Source organism: Meriones unguiculatus, chromosome 3 (assembly GCF_030254825.1).
Source record: "Meriones unguiculatus strain TT.TT164.6M chromosome 3, Bangor_MerUng_6.1, whole genome shotgun sequence".
NCBI lineage: Eukaryota > Metazoa > Chordata > Mammalia > Rodentia > Muridae > Meriones > Meriones unguiculatus.
Window position 1 is genome coordinate 17,640,618 of NC_083351.1, and position 22,072 is coordinate 17,662,689.

Below are 22,072 nucleotides of genomic sequence, written 5' to 3' on the forward strand. Positions count from 1 at the left end.
GTTCCACCAACTGGTGACCAAACATTCAAATACATTCAAATACAAATAGCTCCCGATGGGAGAATGCTGGATCAGTACAGGTGGTTGAGCCGAAGTCTCAGATGCCAACTCAGAACCCGGAAGGTGTGAGGCCTACATCCCTGACACAGATACTCTGGCGTTGGCGACGAGGAAGCTAGGGGCCCAGAGTTCTGCCCCGCTGTTCGTTAAAGGCTCACAACTGGGGCCTTGGGGACACTCACTAGTTGGAACTGTGGTCCCCAGTGGCCCACTGATTGCAGCTGATGGGAAACACTGCCTCACCCCACCCACGACTCCACCTCAGCTGCCCCTGAGGCCCACAGGGAGTCTGGACAACAGAGTGGGTAGACTGCTCGGTCAGGCAGAGAGGTGGCACTTGCCACAACAGTACCGCGCTGTCCTGCTGTCTGTCCCTTTGTTCTGGCCAGAGCTCCTTCCTAACGCCCCTCAGGCCCGCCCGCCAGCACAGACATGGGTAGCTGCTGGCTTCTGCTGCTGCTGCTGCTGCTCAGCAGGGACAGAGCCCTCAACCTGCCTGGTGAGTACCCAACAACCTTTCCTTCCTCCACTTGAAGCTTCTTTTCTGACTGGCCGGAGAGGCGAAGAACCCGCTGGAAGGAAGCCCAGGTGATATCGCTAAGGGAGGCTCAGTCTCACCCTAAGCAACCTTTCAGCGGTCTAAAAGGCATAGGGTAGAGGCAGACAGGGTGAGCTGCATGGGGCTCTGGCCTCCCCCGGGCGGCTCTTCCAAAGCGCTAGCTATCTTTGCCTGTCTGACTGCTGCATCTTGCCAGTCTTTGTCTGTCTAATCATCCCATCTGCTGACAGGTTAATAGCTTGGGCTTTCAGCAGCCTGAGGGCCCTGGTGTTCAGGCCCTGTCGCTTTGCCTTTCTCTGGCAAGACCAGCATTGTGATGGTTTCCAGGTTGAGAAAGGAAAGCATTCTGGGTTCTGAGTTCCTCCGTCAGTATGAGGGAAGATACAGGCAACACACTGTGTGTGTCAGCAGCTCCCGGGGTCCATGACTTTGACCAGGGACAGGAGCCTCTTTGACAAAGCAGTGAAGAGGCACGCATTAGTAAGTATGGTGAAAGCAGCAGCAGGCTGGGAGAGCGCTCTTGTAGCACGCTCCACTCAAGGAGCGCCTGCCCGTGCCCGTGCCCGTGCCTGTGGCAAGGGTTGTGTGAAGGCTTCTCTTGCCTTACCTTAAGCAATCTCAGGGTCGCAGTGAAGTAGGTACCATTAGCATCCCTGCAAAGCGGGGATGCAAACTGTGGCCCAGGATCTCGTGCTGATCTCCACATCCTCCTAATCACACACTTAAGGAATGGCCCCAGTCACCCAGAAGGGCTTGCCCCCCGGTCACACAGGAGGATCACCCCCAAGCCACACAGTGGGGATCACCCCAGGTCTGACTCCAGAGCCTAGGCCCCACCATTGCTGAGGACAAGGGGTCTCAATAATCACGAAGATTTTCACCAAACTTGAAACTTCAGCCTATTTCCCAATCGGGGCTTGTAGATAAGCTGATTCTAATCTGTGTAAGAAAGGACAGAAGGAAGCACAGACCTGAGACCCTAGCACTCGCTCATGGAAGGAAGAGCAGATACTCAAGCTCAGCCTAAGCTACGGTTTCAAAGAATCAAAGAATCCAAGAGGTAAATAAATAAATAAATATTAAAATGCCCAATAAGATCCATGGTGTGTGTGTGTGTGTGTGTGTGTGTGCATGCATGCATAAGCCTGAGGAGCAACTGGTTGACCACTTAGTAAAAGCATAAAGTCAGGTCAAGTGTGATGGAAGGGTCAGACATGAGACTGACCCTTTATAGAGAATGAAGAAGGGTGGAAGAAGGTAGCAGGGTCCAGGACCCTGGGTCTTCCACACAGTGAAAACCCAGGCAAGGCTGTCAGAGTCCTGGAGCCAGAGTTCCAAGCCATTGTCAGCCGTGCAGCAATGGACGCTGGGAACAGAACTTGGGTCCTCTGGATGAACAGCAAGTGCTTTTAACTGCCAGCTGTCTCTTCAGCCTGTCCCACCCTCAGGCAATTAAAAAAAATACTATATAAATGGAGGTTGTTTGTTTGTTTGTTTTTTGGAACAGCTCTTGGCCACCATGCAGGGGGGGGGGGAGAGAAGGAGAGAGAGACTGGCATTCACAGAGAGAAAGAGAGAGGAGAAGGGGAGGAGAAACACAGAAAGAGAAGTATTAGAGAGTGAGAGAAGAAAGCACTTTTTTTTTTTTTTTGAAGGACAAAACGGGAGACTATAGGTTAGGTAGAGGTGGGCGGAGAGGTAACCTACCAAATGCCATCTGTCGCCTCCTATGTGGTGACAGATGATGTGGGGTTGGTGCAGCGATACAGAAGTGAGCCAGCCGACGGAAACACAGCACGGCGCTGCACTGATGGCAGAGTGACAGATTGGTATATTAATCAGTGGGGAAAAGACAGACCTCTGCACAGGGACAGAGCAGCTGGCTGACCACTTAGAAGAAGCAGAAAGAAAGTCAGCTTAGGCCTGTCGGTGCACGCCTACAGCCCAGCGCTGGGGAAGCACGAGATCTGGATTTTAAGGTTAACTTGGGCTACTCACAACCCAAAAATATATAAAATAAAATAAAATAATAAAATAAAATAAAATAAAAGCAAAGCATGCAGTTCAAGATGAGGGATTTAGCCCCCTGTGCACATAAAAACATGAGGTCCCTGTAAAAAGGTATCTGCTCTCCTGAGGGCTTTGTGGCTCCTCTAACACTGAGTCCAAGTATTTCATTATGCTGAGTGGGACACAGAGACCTCAGCACGTCCACACAAGAAGTATGTAATAGAACCAATGCCCTTCCCAAGCCTCCCTTCTCTTCGCCAGCATCCCAGGCATCCACAGGAGGAAGACCTTGGAGTGTGGTCGGGATGGGTGTAGGTAGAAGGGGTAAGGTCAGCGCCTCCTCAGATGTAGTAGATGGGCAGGAGAATGTGGCCCGTGCTAGGTCACTTTCTGGTCTTCAAGATCAGCTCTCTGGTAATTGCTAGGAATCCACAGCGGGGCATCAGGTGACGGCCTGTTTCAGCCCGTTGCCCAGGGGAAGGAGCAAGGTTTCCCTAGGGATCTAGTTCGTTGTCGTATTTGTGTGGGTTTTCCCTCCAGGGAGAGTGGCTTGAGCAGCCTTGGAAATGAAGCGTAGTTACTGCAAGCTGCACAGGGCGGCTGAGAAAACAGGGTCTGACCGATCTGGTTTCAAAAGCAGCATCACTATTTCCTAAGGCTGTGGCCTTGGACAGACATCTTTACCTGTTTCAACCTCAGTTCGTGAGGAAACGGGGCTTTAGACAAATGAGAGTAAATGATATCAAGAGCACCAATACTTCCCCCCACTCACCCACCCACCCAAGACAAGGTTTCTCTGTGTAGCCTTGGCTGTCCTGGACCAACTTTATAGACCAGGCTGGCTTGGAACTCATGATGCACCTGCCCTGAGTGCTGGGATTACAGGTGTGTGCCACCACACCCAGCTTATGACTAGTACTTTAAGACAAGTTGTTTATTATTATCAACTTATAATAATAAGTGAGAGAGAGAAAGACAGAGAGAGAGAGAGAGAGAGAGAGAGAGAGAGAGAGAGAGAGAGAGAGAGAGATATGGTGCAGTTGGAAGTCAAATGATGAACCCCAGGACTGAGTTCTCTTTGACTGTGGGATCCAGGGATTAGCTCAGGTGTCATCTCTGTGTGGCAACTTTACCTGATAAACCATTTTACCGATGGCGCTTTTTAAATTTTTTTTTCTTAGTAAGTAACATTGTTGGGGGTTTCGCTTTGTTTTTGATTTATTTGTTTGTTTGGGACAGGGTCGCTCTGTAGACCAGGCTGGCCTTGAACTCACAGAGACTCTCCCACCTCTGCCTCCCAGTGCTGGGACTGAAGGCAGGTGCACACATGCCCACCCTGGGGGGGTGAGGGGTTTTCGTGTTCTTTGTCGATGCTGGGTCTTGCTACGTCACCCTGGCTGGCCTCAGACTTGCTGTCCCCCTCCCCCTCCGCTTCACAGGCACTAGATTAAGGCATCTGCTGCTACATCTGGCTTTTTCTGTGTGTCAGCCGTTCTCAACCCTCTGGGAGTCAAATGACCCTTTCACAGGGGTCACGTAAGACCATGGAAAACACAGACATTTACATCACGATTCATAACAGTAGCAAAATTACAGTTATGAAGTAGCAATGAAAATAATTTGTGGTCGGGGGTCAGCACCGCATGAGGAACTGGATTAAAGGTTGTGGCGTTAGGGAGGTTGAGAAGCTCTGAGTATGTGGCACTAAGGATTGAAGCCAAGGCCTCAAGAGTTCTAGAAAAGCTTCCTACCACTGAGCTGTGTCCCCAGCGGCGCCCACAACACTTTCGTATCTTTTTTGTTGTTGTTGTTGTTGTATTTCATTTTTGATTTGAATTGTGGGTGGGTGTTTTGCCTGCATGCATGTTTGTGCACCAACGAGTGCCTGGTGCCCTTGGAGGCCGGGAGAGGATGTCAGATCTTCTGGAACTGGAACTCTAGACAGCTCTCTCACACCAGTGCTGGGAAGCAAGTCTCTGCAAGAGCAGAAAGCGCCCTTCATGGCTAACCTGTCTCTCTGGCCCCCATTTTGCTTTAGTGTTAGGCTTATTTATTTATTTAATGTGTAAGAGTGTTTTGCCTGCATGTATATACGTGCAACACGTGTGTGCCTGGCGTCCTTGGAGGTCAGGAGAGGGTGTCGTCAGCTCTGCTGGGACTAGTGTTACACAGGTGGTTGTGAACCCACCATGGTTGTGGGTGCTCGGAACTGAATGTGGGTGCTTTGGAAGGGTAACCGTGTGCTCGTAACAGCGGAGGCACTGGTTCAACTATCTTCAAACAAGGCACCAAAAAAGAACATACAACGAAAGCCAGTCTCCATGAACACTAAAGATCAGGAGTTCAAGGTCATCCTCAGCCATGTAGTCTGGCCAGCCCAAAAAAAAAAAAAAACAAGGAGTTGAGTGAGGCAATTGGGAATTGAAGGCCATTCTCAGCTCATAATGAGTTCAAGGCTAGCCCTGGATTTTGTCTTAAAAAACAAAATAGAACATTCTGGAGGCATTGGCAAGCAGATCTCTGTGAGTTCAAGACCAGCCTGGTCTACAGAGTGAGTTCCAAAATAGCCATAGCTACACAGAGAAACCCTGTCTCAAAAAACTAGAACCAAACCAAATCAAACCAACAACCACCAAAAAAAAAAAAAAAAAAAGTGGGCATGGTTCCAGCTACTTATAATCCTGGAATTTAGGAGGCAGAGGCAGTTGGATAGCCACAGATCCCAGGCCAGTTTAGGTTACAACATGGGGCTTCCTAGTGAGACCCTGTCTCAACCAAAAAACATGGAACACTTGCCTAGTGTACAAGGCCTTGAGTTTGAGCCCCAGCACTGCAAACATAAAGCATAACAGGGTTCCATTTTTTGCTAACTGGATTCTCACCCATCCTAGGGTAAATGTTAATTTGAATGAGACACAATCATCCACCTGGTGTGCAGCATTTAAAACATTAATAATTTTGTTAATTATTTGAGAACTTTAGCTGGAGAGGTGGCTCAGCGGTTAAAGAGCACCGTCTGCTCTTCCAGAGATCCTGAGTTCAATTCTCAGCAACCACATGGTGGCTCACAACAGTCTATACTGGGATCTGATGTCCTCTTCTGGCGTGCAGGTGTACATGCAGATAGAGCGCTAATACACAGAAGAAAGAAAAAAAGGGAGAAAGGAAGGAAGGAAGGAAGGAAGGAAGGAAGGAAGGAAGGAAGGAAGGAAGGAGGAAGGAAGGAAGGAAGGAAGGAAGGAAGGAAGGAAGGAAGGAAGGAAGGAAAAAAAAAGAGAGAATTGTACACAATGTATCACCCCCACCTCACCCCAACTTCCTCCTAGCCTCACTGTGTCCTCTTTTGTGTGTGTATGTGTGTTGTTGTTGTTGTTTTAGAAGACACTATCTCGACGTAGATTTCTTCGTCCTCTGGGCTCTTACGCTCTCTCCATCCCCCTCTCCGAGCCTTAGATGAAGGGTTGAAGGGGTTACAGACTCCTCAGTTGGGACTGGGCACTCCAAGGTCGGTTCTCTGTGTTTTTGACTAGTTGTGGCTTTCTGTGACGGTGTCCATCTGTTGGGGGGGGCTTCTTTGCTGAGCGAGAGCCCCACTTCCGTGTGGCTGGGAGGTGAGCATTGGGAATGTAGCGAGAGAACCGTGCTAGCAGCTTCTGCGGCCTGCGTCAGAAGTGGATCCCAACTTCCCAGTGAGTGTGTACTGTTTGGAAGAGAAGAGCGGCAGCCAGCGCCTCTGAGAAGTGGTAGGACCCTTAGGTTTGCTGTCTTTATTTCTGTTGCCGTTGTTGTTTTCACAGGCCGCGCTTTCGTCTGGGCCGTTGCCTCAGACCCGCCTTCCAGAAAAGGCTTTGTGCTTAACAGAAATCTATCCTGCCCGTCCACGAGTTCAGGTGTCCCTCACAATACGAAAGCCCACATCTCCACAGAGGAGCTCAGCAGTGCCTCAGTGACGGAGACACCCACGCCTAAGTCCCAGGAACAGATGACACCAGCCACGCTCCCAGCATCACCCGAAAGCAGCTGTGAAACCCACCACGAGCTGCCGGCCTCAGCAGCGCACACACCTGCCGGGACAGCCACCGACAGCACGTCACTGTCAGATTCCACGGTGGCCGCCACAGTAAAGGGACCGCGAGGGGCACCCCAAACCACAGTTTTATCCAGCTTGGCCCCTCCGCCTGAGAGCCCACCACCGAATCCGACTGCACCCTCCTCCGAACCGGACAAGGCCAATGACAATGAACCTTTACCCTCGACAACAGTGAGCATCTCTTCAGCAAGCACAACCACCCTGAGGGCAACCGAGGGCACGGCCACATCTGGGGCTCAGGGAAGGGACACTACGCCTGTACCCTCACACACAGCAACCACCCCCACAAAGGGCAAGCCACCAGACACACAGCACAGCTCAGTCCCGCAGACCCCCTCCCAGCCGGCACAGACAGGCTCTAATGTCAGCACAATTCTAGTCACAGAGGTGTCACCACCAAAGCCTACCACCCCTGGAGTGAGATCATCAGTGTCCCCAGAGGAGGCAGACACAGCCCTGACGACACCTTCAATGGCGTCAAGCACAGCAGAGGATGCCAGCCCACCCTCTGGAACTGGGAGACCCACCGAGCCCAAGACGTTAACCCCAACCCCGCCCTCACCAACACTGGACAAAGTCGGTGACATAAATAAACCTTTACCCATGACAGCCTCGGCTGCTACAAACACCACCTCACCTACTCCAGCCACCCTGAGCACAGCCGCCTCCGAGACTCAGGACAGGGACACTGCAGCTGTGCCTCCGACCCCAGCAACCACCCCCACAACGAGCAAGCCACCAGACACACACCAGGACTCAGTCACAGAGACACCTTCCCAGCCAGTGCCCACGGGCTCAAACGTGGGCACTGGTGCCACCCTGTCGCCTGACCATTCCACAGCCCGTGCCCCCAGCTCCTCAGACACAACCACATCCTCCACTGTGACCAGCAAAGCACCCCCCGGCTCTAGCCAGAGCAGTGCTCCAGGAGGTGGCACCTGTGCTTTGGATGAGTATCTGGCCAGCCCGGGGGGTTGTATGTGCAATGACAGCTACTATCCCGACTTGGGTAAGTCTGAGCCATCACTTCCCGGAAATCCCTCTTCTTCCTCCTCTTCCTCCTCCTCCTCCTCCTCTTCTTCCTCTTCTTCTTTGTTTCTCCTTTATTTTAATTTTATGTATTATGAATGTGAGTGACATGAAAAACCCATGTGAACACAGGGGCTAGGACAGTCATGGAACTCTGAGAAGAGGTTGGGAAGCCATTACCCCGAAATGAACGAGTCCACCAGAGGGGGTTTCTTCTTTGCTGTTGTTGTTAAAGATTTATTTATTTATTTTATGTATGTGAGTGCTCTATCTGCATGTACACCTGCGTGCCAGAAGAGGGCACCAGGTCCCAGTTCTGAGTCACCATGTGGTTGCTGGGAATTGAACTCAGGACCTCTGGAAGGGCAGACAGGTGTTCGTAACTGCTGAACCATCTCTCCAGCCAGATGTGATTTAGAGGAGAGGCAGGCAGCTGCACAGATGAGACGGTCTACTCGTCCCTAGCCCCCGGGACCTGAGCTGCTGTATCTGAGCTGCTGTCCAGATACTGACAGGGATTACAGGCATATGTGGTATGCCCAGCTTTGCACACGAGTGCACACGTGCACACACACACACACCATGGTCTATCTAGCTTCTGCTTGGAATGGGAGAATTAGAGAATAAGGAAATTAACCTCTCAAAATCCAATCTTGCCAGACAAGTTTCATCTAGGTAAGTAGGTAAAGTATAACTATTTCATTGAGGCCAAGGCCAGGCTCCCTTGGCCTCCTGGAGACCTAAAATTGAAACTGGAGTGTGGCAGGGCCAAGAAGCCACCTCCTTCTTTCCCCTTCCCTCTCCGGCTCTGCCTCTGCACTTGTTCTGTTCCTCTATCCATTGACCCAACTCTCAGTCTACCTGGCTCAAGATGAAACTTTGTTGAGTCAGGTTCTCTTAGTCCAGAACCAGCCTGGTCACTGAAGATCACCCGATCCTTCTGCCTCTGTCTCCTAAATTCTGGGACTAAAGGCATCTGCCATCACGCCCTATTTATGCAGCACTGGGGACCAAACCCAGGCAAGCTCTCTAATATAGACTAAGCTATAGTCCCAGGCCCACATTAGGCCCAGGTGCTAATTCTTGGAAAAGAGATTCTAAGGACCTGTGAGGGCCAGGAATCAGGATCTCATAACTCAAGAGATGGTTCCTGAGATCTACTTGTGTGAGAATCTGTGTTCAAAGAGATTTAATTTTTACTGCTGTTTCAAGACAGGGTTTCTCTGTGTAGCCTTGGCTGCCCTGGAGCTTGATCTGTAGACCAGGCTGGCCTCAAACTCACAGATTATCTGCCTGCCTCTGTCTCCTCAGTGCTGAGACTAAAGGCATGTACTACCACGTCCAGATATATTTGCCATTTTAATAATTATTGGTGGTGTGTGTGTGTGTGTGTATTAAGAGGCATACAAGCCATGGTGTTCATGTGGAGGTCAGAGGACAACTTTGCGAAGTCAGTTCTTTCCTTCCACCTTATGTGGGCTCAGAGGATTGAACTCAGGTCTCCACGGCAAGCCTTGACCCACTGAGCCATCGGCCGTCTAAGGGAGCTTTTGTGGGTTAGACCAATAGTCTCAGTCTTCTTCACTCACCTGAGAGACAGTACTCCTCCGCATGTTATCACCCCAGGTCCTCAGGAGACCCTGCCCCTGGCTCTTGTTCCCCTGCAGAACTATCCAGGGAGATAGCGATCCTCCGCTGCAGGCCAGGGGACATTGAGGTGGCTCTCAGGAGCTGTTTGCTGAAGACTCACCACTGGGCCCTGAAGAATGAAACCTCGACGTGTTTCAGTATCAATAGGATAGAGCAGGGTCACCGGGTCCAGGTCTTTCAGCTGGAGAAGAAGGAGGGAACTTGCGGACTCCACCTCACTGTAAGCTGAAGGGGAGATTTAAGAGGAAGGAGAAATATATGGGGCGGGGCTTGAAGCCGTGGGGGCGGGACTGGGAAAGCTGTGAGCGGGGTTTGAAAGCTGTGGGGCGGGGCTTGGGAACTGCGGGGGCGGGGCTGGAAAAAGCTAGGGGCGCGGGCTTGGAAAAGCTATGGGGGCGGGGCAGGGAAGGAGTAAGACTTTTGAACAGTCTTACTGTGTAGCCTTGGTTGGCATGCAATTATGTAGATCAGGCTAGCCTGGAACTCACAGAGAGTTCCGCCTGTTTCCACCCCCCAGTGCTGCTAGAGTTAAAGGTATGCACCAACACTTAGAATTTATTTTATTTTATTTATTTATTTTTTTTTGAGACAGGGTCTCTCTATGTGGCCTGGGTGTCCTGGAACTTTCTGTATAGACCAGGCTGGCCTCTGTCTCCCAAGTGATGGAATTTAAGACATATAACATTACACCCAACTCAGACTTAGAATTCTTTTTTTGTTTATTTGTGGGTTTTGGTTTTGGTTTTTCGTCGAGACAGGATTTCTCTGTGTAGACTTGGCTGTCCTGGACTCACTTTGTAGACCAGGCTAGCCTCGAATTCACAGAGATCCACCTGCCTCGGCCTCCCTGAGTGCTGGGGATTACACGTATGTGTCATCATGCCCAGCATTAGACTTAGAGTTCTTTTTTTAAAGAAAAGATTTATTTATTGTATGAGTGCTCTGGCTGCATGTACACCTGCATGCCAGAAGAGGGCACCAGATCCCAGTATAGCTGGCTGTGAGCCACCATGTGGTTGCTGGGAATTGAACTCAGGACCTCTGAAGAGCAGACAGTGCTCCTAACTGCTGAGCCACCTCTTCAGCCTCAGACTTAAAATTCTTAATAGCTTGGTGATCCTATTTTTTTTTTCCCCCAAGAGATTCTAAAATGCAAACTGACACCTATAGTTTCAGAATTCAGAAAGCTGAGGCAGGAGGATGGCAAGTCTCCGGACAGCCTGGGCTACAGAGCAGGATGCTCTCCCTGCCCTGGAGAGATGGTTCAGCAGTTAAGAGCTCATATTGCAGAGGGTCCTGGTTCTGCCAGCACCGGCAGTGTGCACAGTTGCTTAAAATCCAAATCCAAAGGATCTGACACCCTCTTCTGTCCTCCTCAGGCACCTACCCACACAGACATACACACACGTACATGATTTTTGTAATAAAAGAAGCCTTTAAGGATTCTGTAGACCACCACCACCACCACCACCACCACCACCAGGAAGATAAAAAGCCCGGATGTGGTAGTGCATGCTGATAACTTCAGCACTTAGGAAGGCAGGAGAGGGCTCCAGGCCATCCTTGGCTAGCTGGAGACTAGTTTGCACTGCCTGATGCCCTGTCTCAAAAATAAGATAAAATAAAACAAACATTAACATTTATGAGCCACTCGGTGAGAGCCTCCTTTGGCAACTGTCACTTCCGTCTCCTCTGCCATATAAACTGAGCACTGTGGCACAAACTGGTAACACTGGCACTTGGGAGACAGAGCCAGGTAGGTCAGGGATTCAAGACCACCCTCGGCTCCATAGTCACTGAGGGCAGCCTGGGCTAAATGGGACCCCATCTCAAGCAAAGAAATGTAGGAACCATGGGATGAGGATTAAAGTGACGGGCCCCAGAGCCAGAGTGATGTTGGGTTTAGGTTCCATCACTTGTTTTGTACATCTTAGCCCACTTGAGCCTTATTTTACTCATTTACAAAATGGGGCTGGTGCCAGGTGTGGTGGCACATGCCTGTGATTCCAGTACTCAGGGAGGCAGAGGCAGGCAGATCTCTGTGAGTTCGAGGCCAGCCTGGCCTACAGAGCAAGTCCAGGACAGCCAAGGCTACAGAGAGTAACCCTATCTTGAAATGCCCCCCCCAAAGGAGGGGATGCTGATAACAGCGAGCTATGTTCAAGCCACAGTACCAGGCTCAAAGAGTTCAGCTACTGATTTTACTCAAATAAGCATCATGTAGCCAGAGAGGATGGGAGAAGGCGTTTACCCCAGGGACTTGTGGGTAATGGCTGCCCACCCACCTGTCTTTTCTAGACCAACGCCAGCCATGCCCTGCACTCTTTGGATGTGCACCTCGAACAGGCTCTCCCTGGCGCCAACAACACCAGCTTCAAAGTGCTACAGCTAAGCTGCGCGTACCCCCTGGTGGTGAACGCCAGCAAGCCTGTCTCCAGCCAGGAGGTGTCCATTCTGTGAGTTCTGCCCACTCAGCTCTCTCTGCAGCCAGGTCCTGGGTTACGCCCCAGTTCTCATTGCTATCTCTCATCTAGGCCAAAGACACAATGTCCGGGGGAAGCTGGTCCTCATGCTCACCCACCACATGTAAACACCTGTTACAAGGAGAATGTTTCTGGGAAGAGATGCATTATGGGTTACTTAGGTAAATTACGGTGGAGTTAGATAGCTGCCAAGGTCTGGAAACTTATAATGTGGAACTTCATCGTTTTAGGTGGCCATCTTTTGTTTCATTTATATTTATTTATCCTGTGAGTATGTATGTGTATGTGTGTGTGGTGTGACATGCATGAGTCTGTTCTCTGTTTCCTCAGATCATCAGGCATGGCAGCAAGAGCTTTACCCACTGAGCCATTTTGCTGACCCATCTTTTTCTTTTCTCTTTCTTAGGACATGTTTGTGTGGTGTGTGCTAGTCCATGTACATGTGTGTTCATGTGGATGTGTATGTAGGCCAGAGGACATCCTCTGATATTCTTTTCTTTAATCACTCTTCAACTTATTTGTTTACTTGTTTATCTCTTTTGCTTTGTTGGGGTTTTTTTTTTTTTTTCAAGACAAGGTTTCTCTGTGTAGCCATGGCTGTCCAAGACTCAGCTCTGTAGACCAGGCTGGCCTTGAACTCACTTTGATCCAACTGCTTCTGCCTCCTCAAGCACTGGGATGACAGGCATGCACCATTGCACCTGGCTTTGTTTTTTGTTGTTGTCATTTGTTTGTTTTGTTTTGTTTCTGAAACAGGGTTTATCTGTGTAGCCTTTGCTATCCTGGAACTATGTAGACCAGGCTGCCCTTGAACTCATAGAGATCCACCTGCTTCTGCCTCCTGAGTGCTGGAATTAAAAGAGCAACAGGATACACAGTATACATATTTGTTTATTTTTGAATTTGATTTTGGATCATTTTTATTTCATGTGTATCAGTCTTCTCCCCGCATGCATGTATGTGCATCAAGTATGTACCTGGTGGCCATGGAGGACAGAAGAGGGCAATGGATCCCCTGGAACAGGAATCACAGACTACTGTGAGCTGCCATGGGGGTGCGGGGAATCAAGTTTGGGTCCTCTGGGACAACAGATAGTGCTCCTAACATCAGAACCATCTCTCCAGTCCCAATTTGCTTATTTAATTTCAAATTTTTATGGGTTTATATTGAGAGTAAGAGTGTGTATGGAAATAGGGTCAGGGCAATAGATTCTGCCCTGCTTCCCAAGCCACCAGACTCCAGTGGGTCTGAAGCCAACGAAGGCTCTGTCAGATCTGCCTCACTGTGCAAGCTGCTCTGCACACGGCCTGTGGCAGCAGACGCAGCGTGGTCTAGAATAGGCTGTGAGAGTACGTGTTCGGTCCCTAGTCTCGGAACAAATTTATCCTTTCCTCTCCTTGATCCCTATCCCAGGGTGCAGAGAACAAGGACTTTCCCTGATTACGTTGGATGCTGTTAAGTGTTCTCCAGAACTTGAGCTCTTCTCTTTGCCAGGAGTTCAAACGAAAGACTTTATTCTCAGAGCACAGGTGACCCCCCAAACAGCTACCTCCTCATAAAGTCCCATTCCGTCATGGATGACACGCCCATGGAAGCTGCATCATAGAACCCCCTGCCTTGTTCTTTGAGGCAGGATCTCCCATTGGTCTCAAACTCACCAGACAGGGCTAGCCTGGTTGGCCAGCGACCTGAGTCTTACCTCTTCCAATAGTAAGCTCACTTGCTCTGTAGACCAGGGCTGGCCTTGAACTCACAGAGATCTGCCTGCCTCCCAAATCCTAGGATTAAAGGCATGTGCCATGATCGCCCGGCATGCCTGGGCTTCTTAACACAGGCCATGGGGCCCGATCCCCTGTGCCTCACATTGAGAACTTTACCTACTTCCTTCCCAGTCTGTCTTTTCATCGGCTGCCATTACTCAGTGACTTCGAAAGTAAATCAGCAGGTGAATAAGTGTCCTTCTTCCCTCTGAGGGTTCATGCTTGAGGGGCTCACTCTCGTTCCTTTGGATACAGCACCAGCCATGTTCCAAGTCCTGGGGAGCTTGCCTTCACCCTGAGCATCTTCACAGACCCTGAGCTCTCCACTCCGCTCAAGAACAGCACAGCTCCTGTCGGCATGCCCCTTTATGTGGTCCTCAAGTGCACCAACAGTGATCCTGGCCAGTTTGCCCTGGTGGCTAACGAGGTCTTTGCCAGTACCAACCAATCCAACACAGAGGCTGAGGCCACCCATCACTTTGTGAAGGACAGGTAAGGATCCATCAGGCCCCGGCTCTTGGACTGTGGTTTGTGCAGGTGCCTTTGTTCCTATGAGCACAGACCCTGTCCTTCTTTTTGGTATCCCTGGCATTCAGCCTCATTTTGCAGATGAGTAAACTGAGGCTCAGGGAAATGAAAACTTGCTCAGGGTCACACCTCCCATAGATGACATTCCTTTCTTCTATTCTTTCCCCCAAACAGTTATTGAGGGTCTGCAGTGATGAGGTAAAAAGTAACAGTAACGTTTCAGAGTGTCATAAGCTCTGCTGTATATTGTATATTATATTACATGTAATAGCTAACAACAGCCATTAACAACATGGTATGTATCCTGGGCCAGGCATAGTTTGAGTCACTTCACATCTATCAGTTATCTATCTATCTATCTATCTATCTATCTATCTATCTATCTATCTATCTATGTATCTGTATTTTTAAGACATGGCTTCTCTGCATACCCTGGATGTCCTGGAACTAGCACTGTAGACCAGGCCAGCCTAGAACCCAGAAAAATCCGCCTGCTTCTGCCTTCCCAGAGCTGGGATTAAAGATGTGTGCCACCACCACCACCACCACCGGCTCTAAAAGTTCATTTAAATCTTAGACACTACAGGCGTAGCTATATTTTCATTCCCATCTTACACAGGAGGAACTAAGGCTCGTTTGAAGTGCGTGGTGGGCGGCTGACTTTGCTCAGCGTTGAGCATACTACGGTAAGAGCCGGGTCTCTTAGCCGGGTGCAGTGGCCTATGCCCTATATCCAAGCGCTTGGGAGGCTGAGGCAGGGGGATGATCTAGAATACCAGGATAGCCAAGGAAGACAGCAAGACCCTATTTTAGAAAATAACTATTAAATAAAGGAAAAAGCTGGGCACAGTGGTGCAGCCTACAACCTGAGTTCTCAGAAGGTGGAGGCAGGGGGCTTGAGAGTTAAAGGCTAGCTTCAGCTACATAGTGCATTCCAGGCCAGCCTGAGTTACTCGAGACCAGGACTCAAAATTAGAGAGAGAATGGATAGTCTTACTTGCATGTCACATTTTATCACTATTGACAGTAGTCTTCACAGAAACATAGTGGATTCCTCAGTGGTTTACAGCCCACAAAACAACCCCATGAAGGAATATTTCCTCCACCGCACAAATGATCGAGCAGAGGGCTGAGAGTCTGACAGAGGGTTGCTTATGCTCAGATGCTCAGTGTGGTCCCCAAATACACTGCTAATTGTATGTCAGCATACAATTAACTTTTCCTTTTTCTCAAGGTTCTGGGATTCCTACCTAGGAATGCTAGAATGGCACTCTGCTAGAATGGCACTCTGGCCCAACCTGGAAGACCTACTTCCCCAGACTTCAGTTTCCTCCTTGTTTAAAAAGAAAGGGCAAAGGCTGGAGAGATGACTGGGAGGTTAAGAGCACTGGCTGCTCTTTCAGAGGTCCTGAGTTCAATTCCCAGCAACCACATGGTGGCTCACAACCATCTATAGTGAGATCTGGTGCCCTCTTCTGGCCTGCAGGTGTACATGTGTAAATGATAAATAAATACATCTTAAAAAAAAAAAAAAGAAAAGAAAAGACAGAGAGAGAAAGGGCAAGCCAGCCAGGTATTGTTGCACACAGAGGCAGGCGGATCTCTGTGAGTTCAAGGCCAGCCTGGCCTACAAAGCCAGTCCAGGACAGCCAAGACTACAGAGAGAAACCCTGTCTTGACAAACTAAAAATAAATTAAAAGAAAAGAAAGGGCAGGGCACGGGGCTGGAGAGATGGCTTGGCAGTTCAAAGCTTTTGCTGTTTGCGCACAGGCCCTGGCTTGGGTTTTCAGCTCCCACACGGTTGCCCACAATCATCTGTGACTCCAGTTCCAGGTCACCCTCCTCTGACCTCCGTGGGCACTGTTCTCCCGAGTCACACAGACACGCTGCAGGCAGACACGTACAGACATGAAATAAAACAAATAAGCCTTTAAACATTGGGAGCAGTCGAAAGTGCTGTCTTCCTCAGAATATTGATGTGGGGCTGAAATTAAATAAATACACGGAAAGTTACTTCTCAAGCAGGAGGCCCAACAGCCACTACCACACAGGACAAGTTAAAGTGGCAGAAGTCAAGCTTTGTGTGTCCACACCTCGGGTCCCAAGCCTGGGTGCCAACGATGGATTCGAGTCCTTCTCCCTGCAGCTGCCCAGTCCGGGGCCGGATGCTTCGGGACTTGACCAACGGGGCCTCCATATACGTGACGCTGGCCTTCACGCTGTCACGATTCTTGAATAGCGACACGCTCTACCTCCATGCCCAAGTGACCCTCTGTGACAAGCAAGCGGGTCGCCCGTGCCAACCGGTGAGTAGGGTTCCTGAAGGCCGACAGTGCATCTGGGACGGAAGTGAGGGTTGGCGGTTGTGTGTGTGATTGCCTGTTGGCCTCGCTCTCCGGGGTCTGGGCTTGCGGTAGAGCTAAAGCGGGCCTTTGAGGTCCTACGTGGTGTAGATGGAAATGGTGAACTCACTGGGGCCGCGGGGTAGTGGAGCTCGGGTCACAGAGCTCCCGGGGGACCTCTGAGCTGTCTTGTCACCCGTAGTCCTGCAGTGGGAAGAATCCCCTGAGGAGAAGTTCGCCCTGGGACGCTCGAGCCGGGACCCATGTGGAGCCTGGCGGTGGCAAGTGGATCGTGTTCGGGCCTCTCCGAATAAGTGGTACATGGATAGACCAAATAAGGGCACCCGGTTCCCCGGGACTGGGGTCACAGACAGTTGTGAGCCAGTGCGTGGGTGCTGGGAATGGAACTGGGTCCTCCGAAAGAGCACTCAGTACTCCTAACCACTGAGCCATCTCTCCAGTCCCTCGAGACTCTCTCTCTATCTCCTTTCCTGTCACATCAGCCCACTCTTCTCAGGCTGTCTTTCGCTGGCCATTATTCTTGGCCTTTCGTCTTTCAGTTCTATTAGGGTTCTTTTACCCTCTTTGGGATATCCCATGCCTCTAGTAAACCCAATGGCATCTTCTCCCCCTTCTGAGTCCCAGCTTTCAAAAAAAAAAAAAAAAAAAAAGCCACCCTCCTTTGCCTAGTCCTGGTGGAATGGTGGGCGGGTTCTGGCCATGCCCTGTGCCAGGGGCGCTTTGAACTCAGTCTCTGTTTCTGTGTACTTGCAGAGTCCAGAGCCTCCAGCAGCCGGAGCCCAGCAGGTTGGTATAAAGGGATTGCTGTGGTGAAGGAAGTTCTGATTTTACACCGGGTCTCTGGGGCTCACACCAGGTCTTGGCTGCGGCTGATCTTGGATACTGTCTCTTCTCAGAGCTGTGCCACCAGGATGTCAGTCAACCTCTCCACGTCACAGCTGGAGCCGTAGGGAGCAGAGTTAAGGTGGGGCTGTCGCCTTATCCAGCCTCAAAAATCTCAGACTACCCGGAAATGACCGAGAGTGAGGGCTGGCGGGATAAAATGCACCGGGCGCAGCGGAGCACGCCTGAGCCCGGCGGTTAGAGCCAGCCTGTGCAAGTTAGCGAGACCCCACTCAGCAGGAAAGCCAGGTGTGGCTGCTTACTCTGTAATCCCTGCAATCAGGAGGGGCAGGCCGGAGAATCAGGGGTTCAAAGCTCTCCTTGGCTGCGGAGCAAGTCGGATACTTCCTGCTATGTGAGGGCTAGCCCTGGGACCCGTATGTGGTAGGAGAAAACCCAGGAAAGTTGTCCTCTGACCTCCACATGTACGTCATGGCGCGCACACATAAGGAAAACAAATAAATGTAACAGCAAGAAAAAAAAAGTCTCCCAGACTCTGAAAGCAACTGCAATCCCATTTTTAAAAGATTTATTTTATCTTAAACTGTGTGTGTGGTACTCTGCACAGGTGGGTGCTGGTCAGAGGTGTTGGATCACCCTGGAACCCAAGTTATTGACTATGGTGCCCTGTCCCACACACGGGTGCTGGGAACCGGGCTGAGCTCTTCTACAGGAGCAGTTATGTGCCAAGCCATCCCCAGCCCCTTCCGTATATTTGTAATCGTTTCTTTCTTTCCCCCCAGGAGCCTGGATGTCCATCTTTCTCTTGATCCTGATTGGCTGGATGCTGGAATAAAGCCTGGCCCAGCCTCCCAACGCCAACCCTAGAGCTTAGTGTCTTAGTTTACACGCAGAGACAAGGGTGGAGGAAGATTTGAGTAGAGGGTGGCCTCGGTTGGGTACCAGAGATGCTGGGTGCGGACCAGCGGGTGTGGCCCAACCTTGTGAGGAATGGGGCTGCTGTACAATGGACTGTGCTTGCTCATCATGCCTTCTTTTCCTGTCTCTGGAAGTCTTGGGGGAGGCTGTGCGATTAGAGTGCTCGATATGATGGAGGGGAAAGCAGAGAATTTATGGTCAATAAACTCAAGGAATTCTCTGTGTTCTGATGCCTGTCTGTATTATCTGACCATGATGATTCAGTGCTCCAGGTCCATTAACTGAAGGATTAGAGATGGGACAGGGGTGTGTGTGTGTGTGTGTGTGTGTGTGTGTGTATGAAATCACTTTATTCCTATGGGACTTCATCTCAACGCATGCAAATAGAGAGTATTTGGGCCGAGTGTGGTAGCGTACGCCTTTGATCCCAACATTCAGTGAGGCAGAGGCAGGATGGTTGATGTGATTTCAAGGTCAGCCTAGTCTACAAAAGGAGCCTAGGACAGCCAAGGCTACACGGAGAGACCCTGTCTCATAAACAAACAAACAAACAAAAAAGAGTTTGACCAGATGATCCCCACTTCAACATGGGAATCATTCTCAGGAGGTCCTTGGGCCTTCCTTAATCAGTTGACCCTACTTTCTCTCTCTCTCTCTTTTTTTTTCCTCCTACAAAATAGTCAAAACTGTTCAGTTCCAGGATGAAAGTTAAGTGCATTTATATGACATTGCCACGCCTTTTCGCCCCATCCTTTGGTTATTCCTGGCCTCATTAGGCTCCCTTTCCTAGTTGAGGTTGGATACAGCAACAGCATTTGTGCTGCCATCATTAATTCAGCCCAAACCAGAATCTATTACCTACCTGGGACCATTTATACCTGAGGATTCAACAGTTCACAAGGCAATCTTAGACAATTAAGGACAGGTAGATGAGTGTGGAAGCGGACCGTGGACCAGGAAACAGGACAGACTTCAGATGTTAACAGGCAAGCCATGCAAAGCGGTGTGTACCTGTAACCCGGGCAGCCAGAGACCGAGGCTGGAGGATTACTCTGTGTTTGAGACCAGCCTGAGTTATACATCAAGCCCCTGTCTCAAACAAACAAACATATAAGCAAAATACCACAAAGAACAGGTGAAGGCATCACCCGGTGGCAGAGCCCTTGCATAACATACACAAGGTCTTGAGTTTGATTTCCAAAACAGCAATAAACTCACGCAAACCTCAAGCATACACCAAACAAACAAGAGCAACGACAGACAGGAACGGGAGCTCGGCACAGTGGTGCGTGTCTGTGATCTCAGCTCCCGAGAGATAGAGCTGGAGTCAGGAAGAACAGGAGTTATCCTCAGCTACATGGGGTGTTTGCTAGCCCTGGGCAAACAGCAAACTCAAGGAGTATAGAAGACCAATTAAAAAAAAAAAAAGGATGTTACTCAAGTCTAGCTTAGAAACCAACAAGTTTATTGGGGTGATAAAAAAAAGTTTATTGGGGTTAGCCACAGAGGCGTAGGTGAAGGTTTGCTTCCAGGAGCTTAGAGGACTCAAAGGTAGATGCAGCAGCAAGAGCCCCTCCCTGACATAGGTGAAGCCTCAAAGGCTACACCCCTGGAGCTCCCTGCCCCACACCCTCTTCACCAGCCGTTATTTACCGCTCACATAATCTCGGGAGGGCTCTGGGAGTATTGGAGGTGCCTTCAGCATCCTGAACCTTGGCATTTTTCGTAGCTTTCCAGTCTCAAGAGCCTTCCCCTTCCCTCCAGGAAGGAGTGTTTTAGTCGGAGGAAGTAGCTATACAACAGTAAAAAGCAGAATAGAAATTCAGTTCAGGGACCTGCGTGTGACGGGGCACACCTTCAGTCCCAGCACTTGGGGGGCACGGGTAGGCAGAGCTCCAGGAGTTAGGGAGCAGCCTGGCTTACACAGTGAGTTCTGAGATCTTAGCTCAGAACACAAAAACAAAAACAAACAGACAAAACAAAAAGAGAGGGGTGGGTGCCTGGAGAGACATTTTAGCAATTAAGAAAACTCGTTACTCTTGCAGAAGACCCAGGATGGATTCCCAGCGACCATATGGCAGCCCACAAGTCTGTAACTCCAGGAGATCTGATACCCTCTTCTGGCCTTTCTGGCATTGCATGCTCATGGCTCACGGACATACATACAGATAAAACATCTATGCACATAAAATGAAAATAATTAAAAACCAAGTTAAGGGGGCTGGAGAGATGGCTCACTGGTGCCCTCCTCTGGTGTGCAGGTAGAATGATGTATACATAATAAATCTTTTAAAAATTAAATTCAGCAGTCTTTTTTTCTATTTATTTAGAGAATAAGTATACGCGTGCATAATGCATGCTCACGGACATATTTGCCATAGGACTGACTGTGTGGTGGTTTGAATAGGTTTGGCCCCCGTAGACGCATGTGTTGGAAAGCTTGGCCCACAGGGAGCGGCTCTATTAGGAGGTGTGGCCTTGTTTGAGTAGGTGTGGCCTTGTTGAAGGAAGTGTGTCACTGTGGAGGTGGGCTTTGAGGTCTGCCATGTTCAAGATATGCCCAGGGGACACACAGTCTCCTTCTGCTGCCTGCGGATGGAGACTTTGACCTCCCAGCTCCTCTTCCAGCGCCGTGTCTGCCTGCACACTGCCATGCTTCCCGCCATGATGATAATGGACCGAACCTCTGAAACTGGGAGCCAGCCCCGATGAAATGTTTTCCTTTTCACAGTGTCTCTTCACAGCGATGAAACCCTGACTAAGACAGACAGCATACAGAGGTCAGAGGATGGACCTGTGGAGTCAAGTACCCTTTGCCTCTGTGAGGGCCCCAGGGATCGAATCAGCTGCCAGGCTTGCGGAGTAGTGCTTTTCCCCCTGACATTCCTTTCAGGCTGTTTTGAAACAGAGTTTCATGGTGTGGATCAGGCTGGACTTGAGCTTGCTGTGCTGCTGTCTCAGCTCTGAGTGCCGAGACTGCAGACTGCACCCCTGTGTTCGACCCTTCCCATTCTCTTTGGTTAAATATGAAAGTTATGTTTAACTGAATCTATCATTAAAAAGAGTGCGTGTGTGTATGCTCTTAGCTCTTACACAGGGTCTCCTGATGTAGCCCTGGCTTCTCTGGGATTTGCTATATAGACAAAGCTGGCCTCAAACTCGCAGAGATCCATCTGCCTCTGACTCCAGAGTGCTGGGATTAAAGGCGTGTGCCACCATGCTTGGCTGTGTATGAGTGTTTTTGCCTGAATGAATGTAAACCCACTAGTTGTTTGCTTGGTACCCACAGAGGCCAAAAGAGGGCGCTGGAACCTCTGGACCTGGAGTTAGAGTCAGTTGTGAGCTACTACGTGGATGCTTGAACTAAACCCCAGTCCTCTGTAAGAGCAGCAAGTGCTCTTCACCGCTGAGCCACCTTTCAGCCCCAAATCTAGTCTTTTTGCTTTTAATCATGCTAGTTCCTATACTTTCATTTATGTATTTTATTAAATTTGCAGCAAGTCTTTTAAAAATAATAAAGTAGGCTGGGCTGTGGTGGCGCATGCCTTTAATCTCAGCACTCAGGAGGCAGGGACAGGGGGATCTCTGAGTCCAAGACCAGCCTATTCTACAGAGCAAGTATCGAGACAGCCAAGGCTACACAAAGAAACCTTGTCTTGAAGACCAAAAATAAATAAATAAATAATATTAATAATAAAGTAACCACAGTATTTGGAAGGTAGGAACAGGAAGATCAGGGGTTCAAAGTTTGCCTAAATTACAAAGTGAGTTTGACGC

General features: G+C 49.8%; 1 protein-coding gene across 1 annotated transcript; it reads left to right on the forward strand.

Annotated features, from left to right (window-relative positions):
- Positions 1 to 492: 492 nt before the first annotated feature.
- Positions 493 to 18,212, forward strand: LOC110552668 (uncharacterized). Its single transcript, XM_021644176.1, has 9 exons — positions 493 to 559; positions 6,427 to 7,728; positions 9,416 to 9,618; positions 11,697 to 11,854; positions 13,898 to 14,134; positions 16,318 to 16,477; positions 16,716 to 16,830; positions 17,288 to 17,320; positions 18,160 to 18,212. The coding sequence occupies exons 1-9, from the start codon at positions 493 to 495 to the stop codon at positions 18,210 to 18,212; spliced, it is 2,328 nt and encodes a 775-aa protein (XP_021499851.1).
- Positions 18,213 to 22,072: the final 3,860 nt, after the last annotated feature.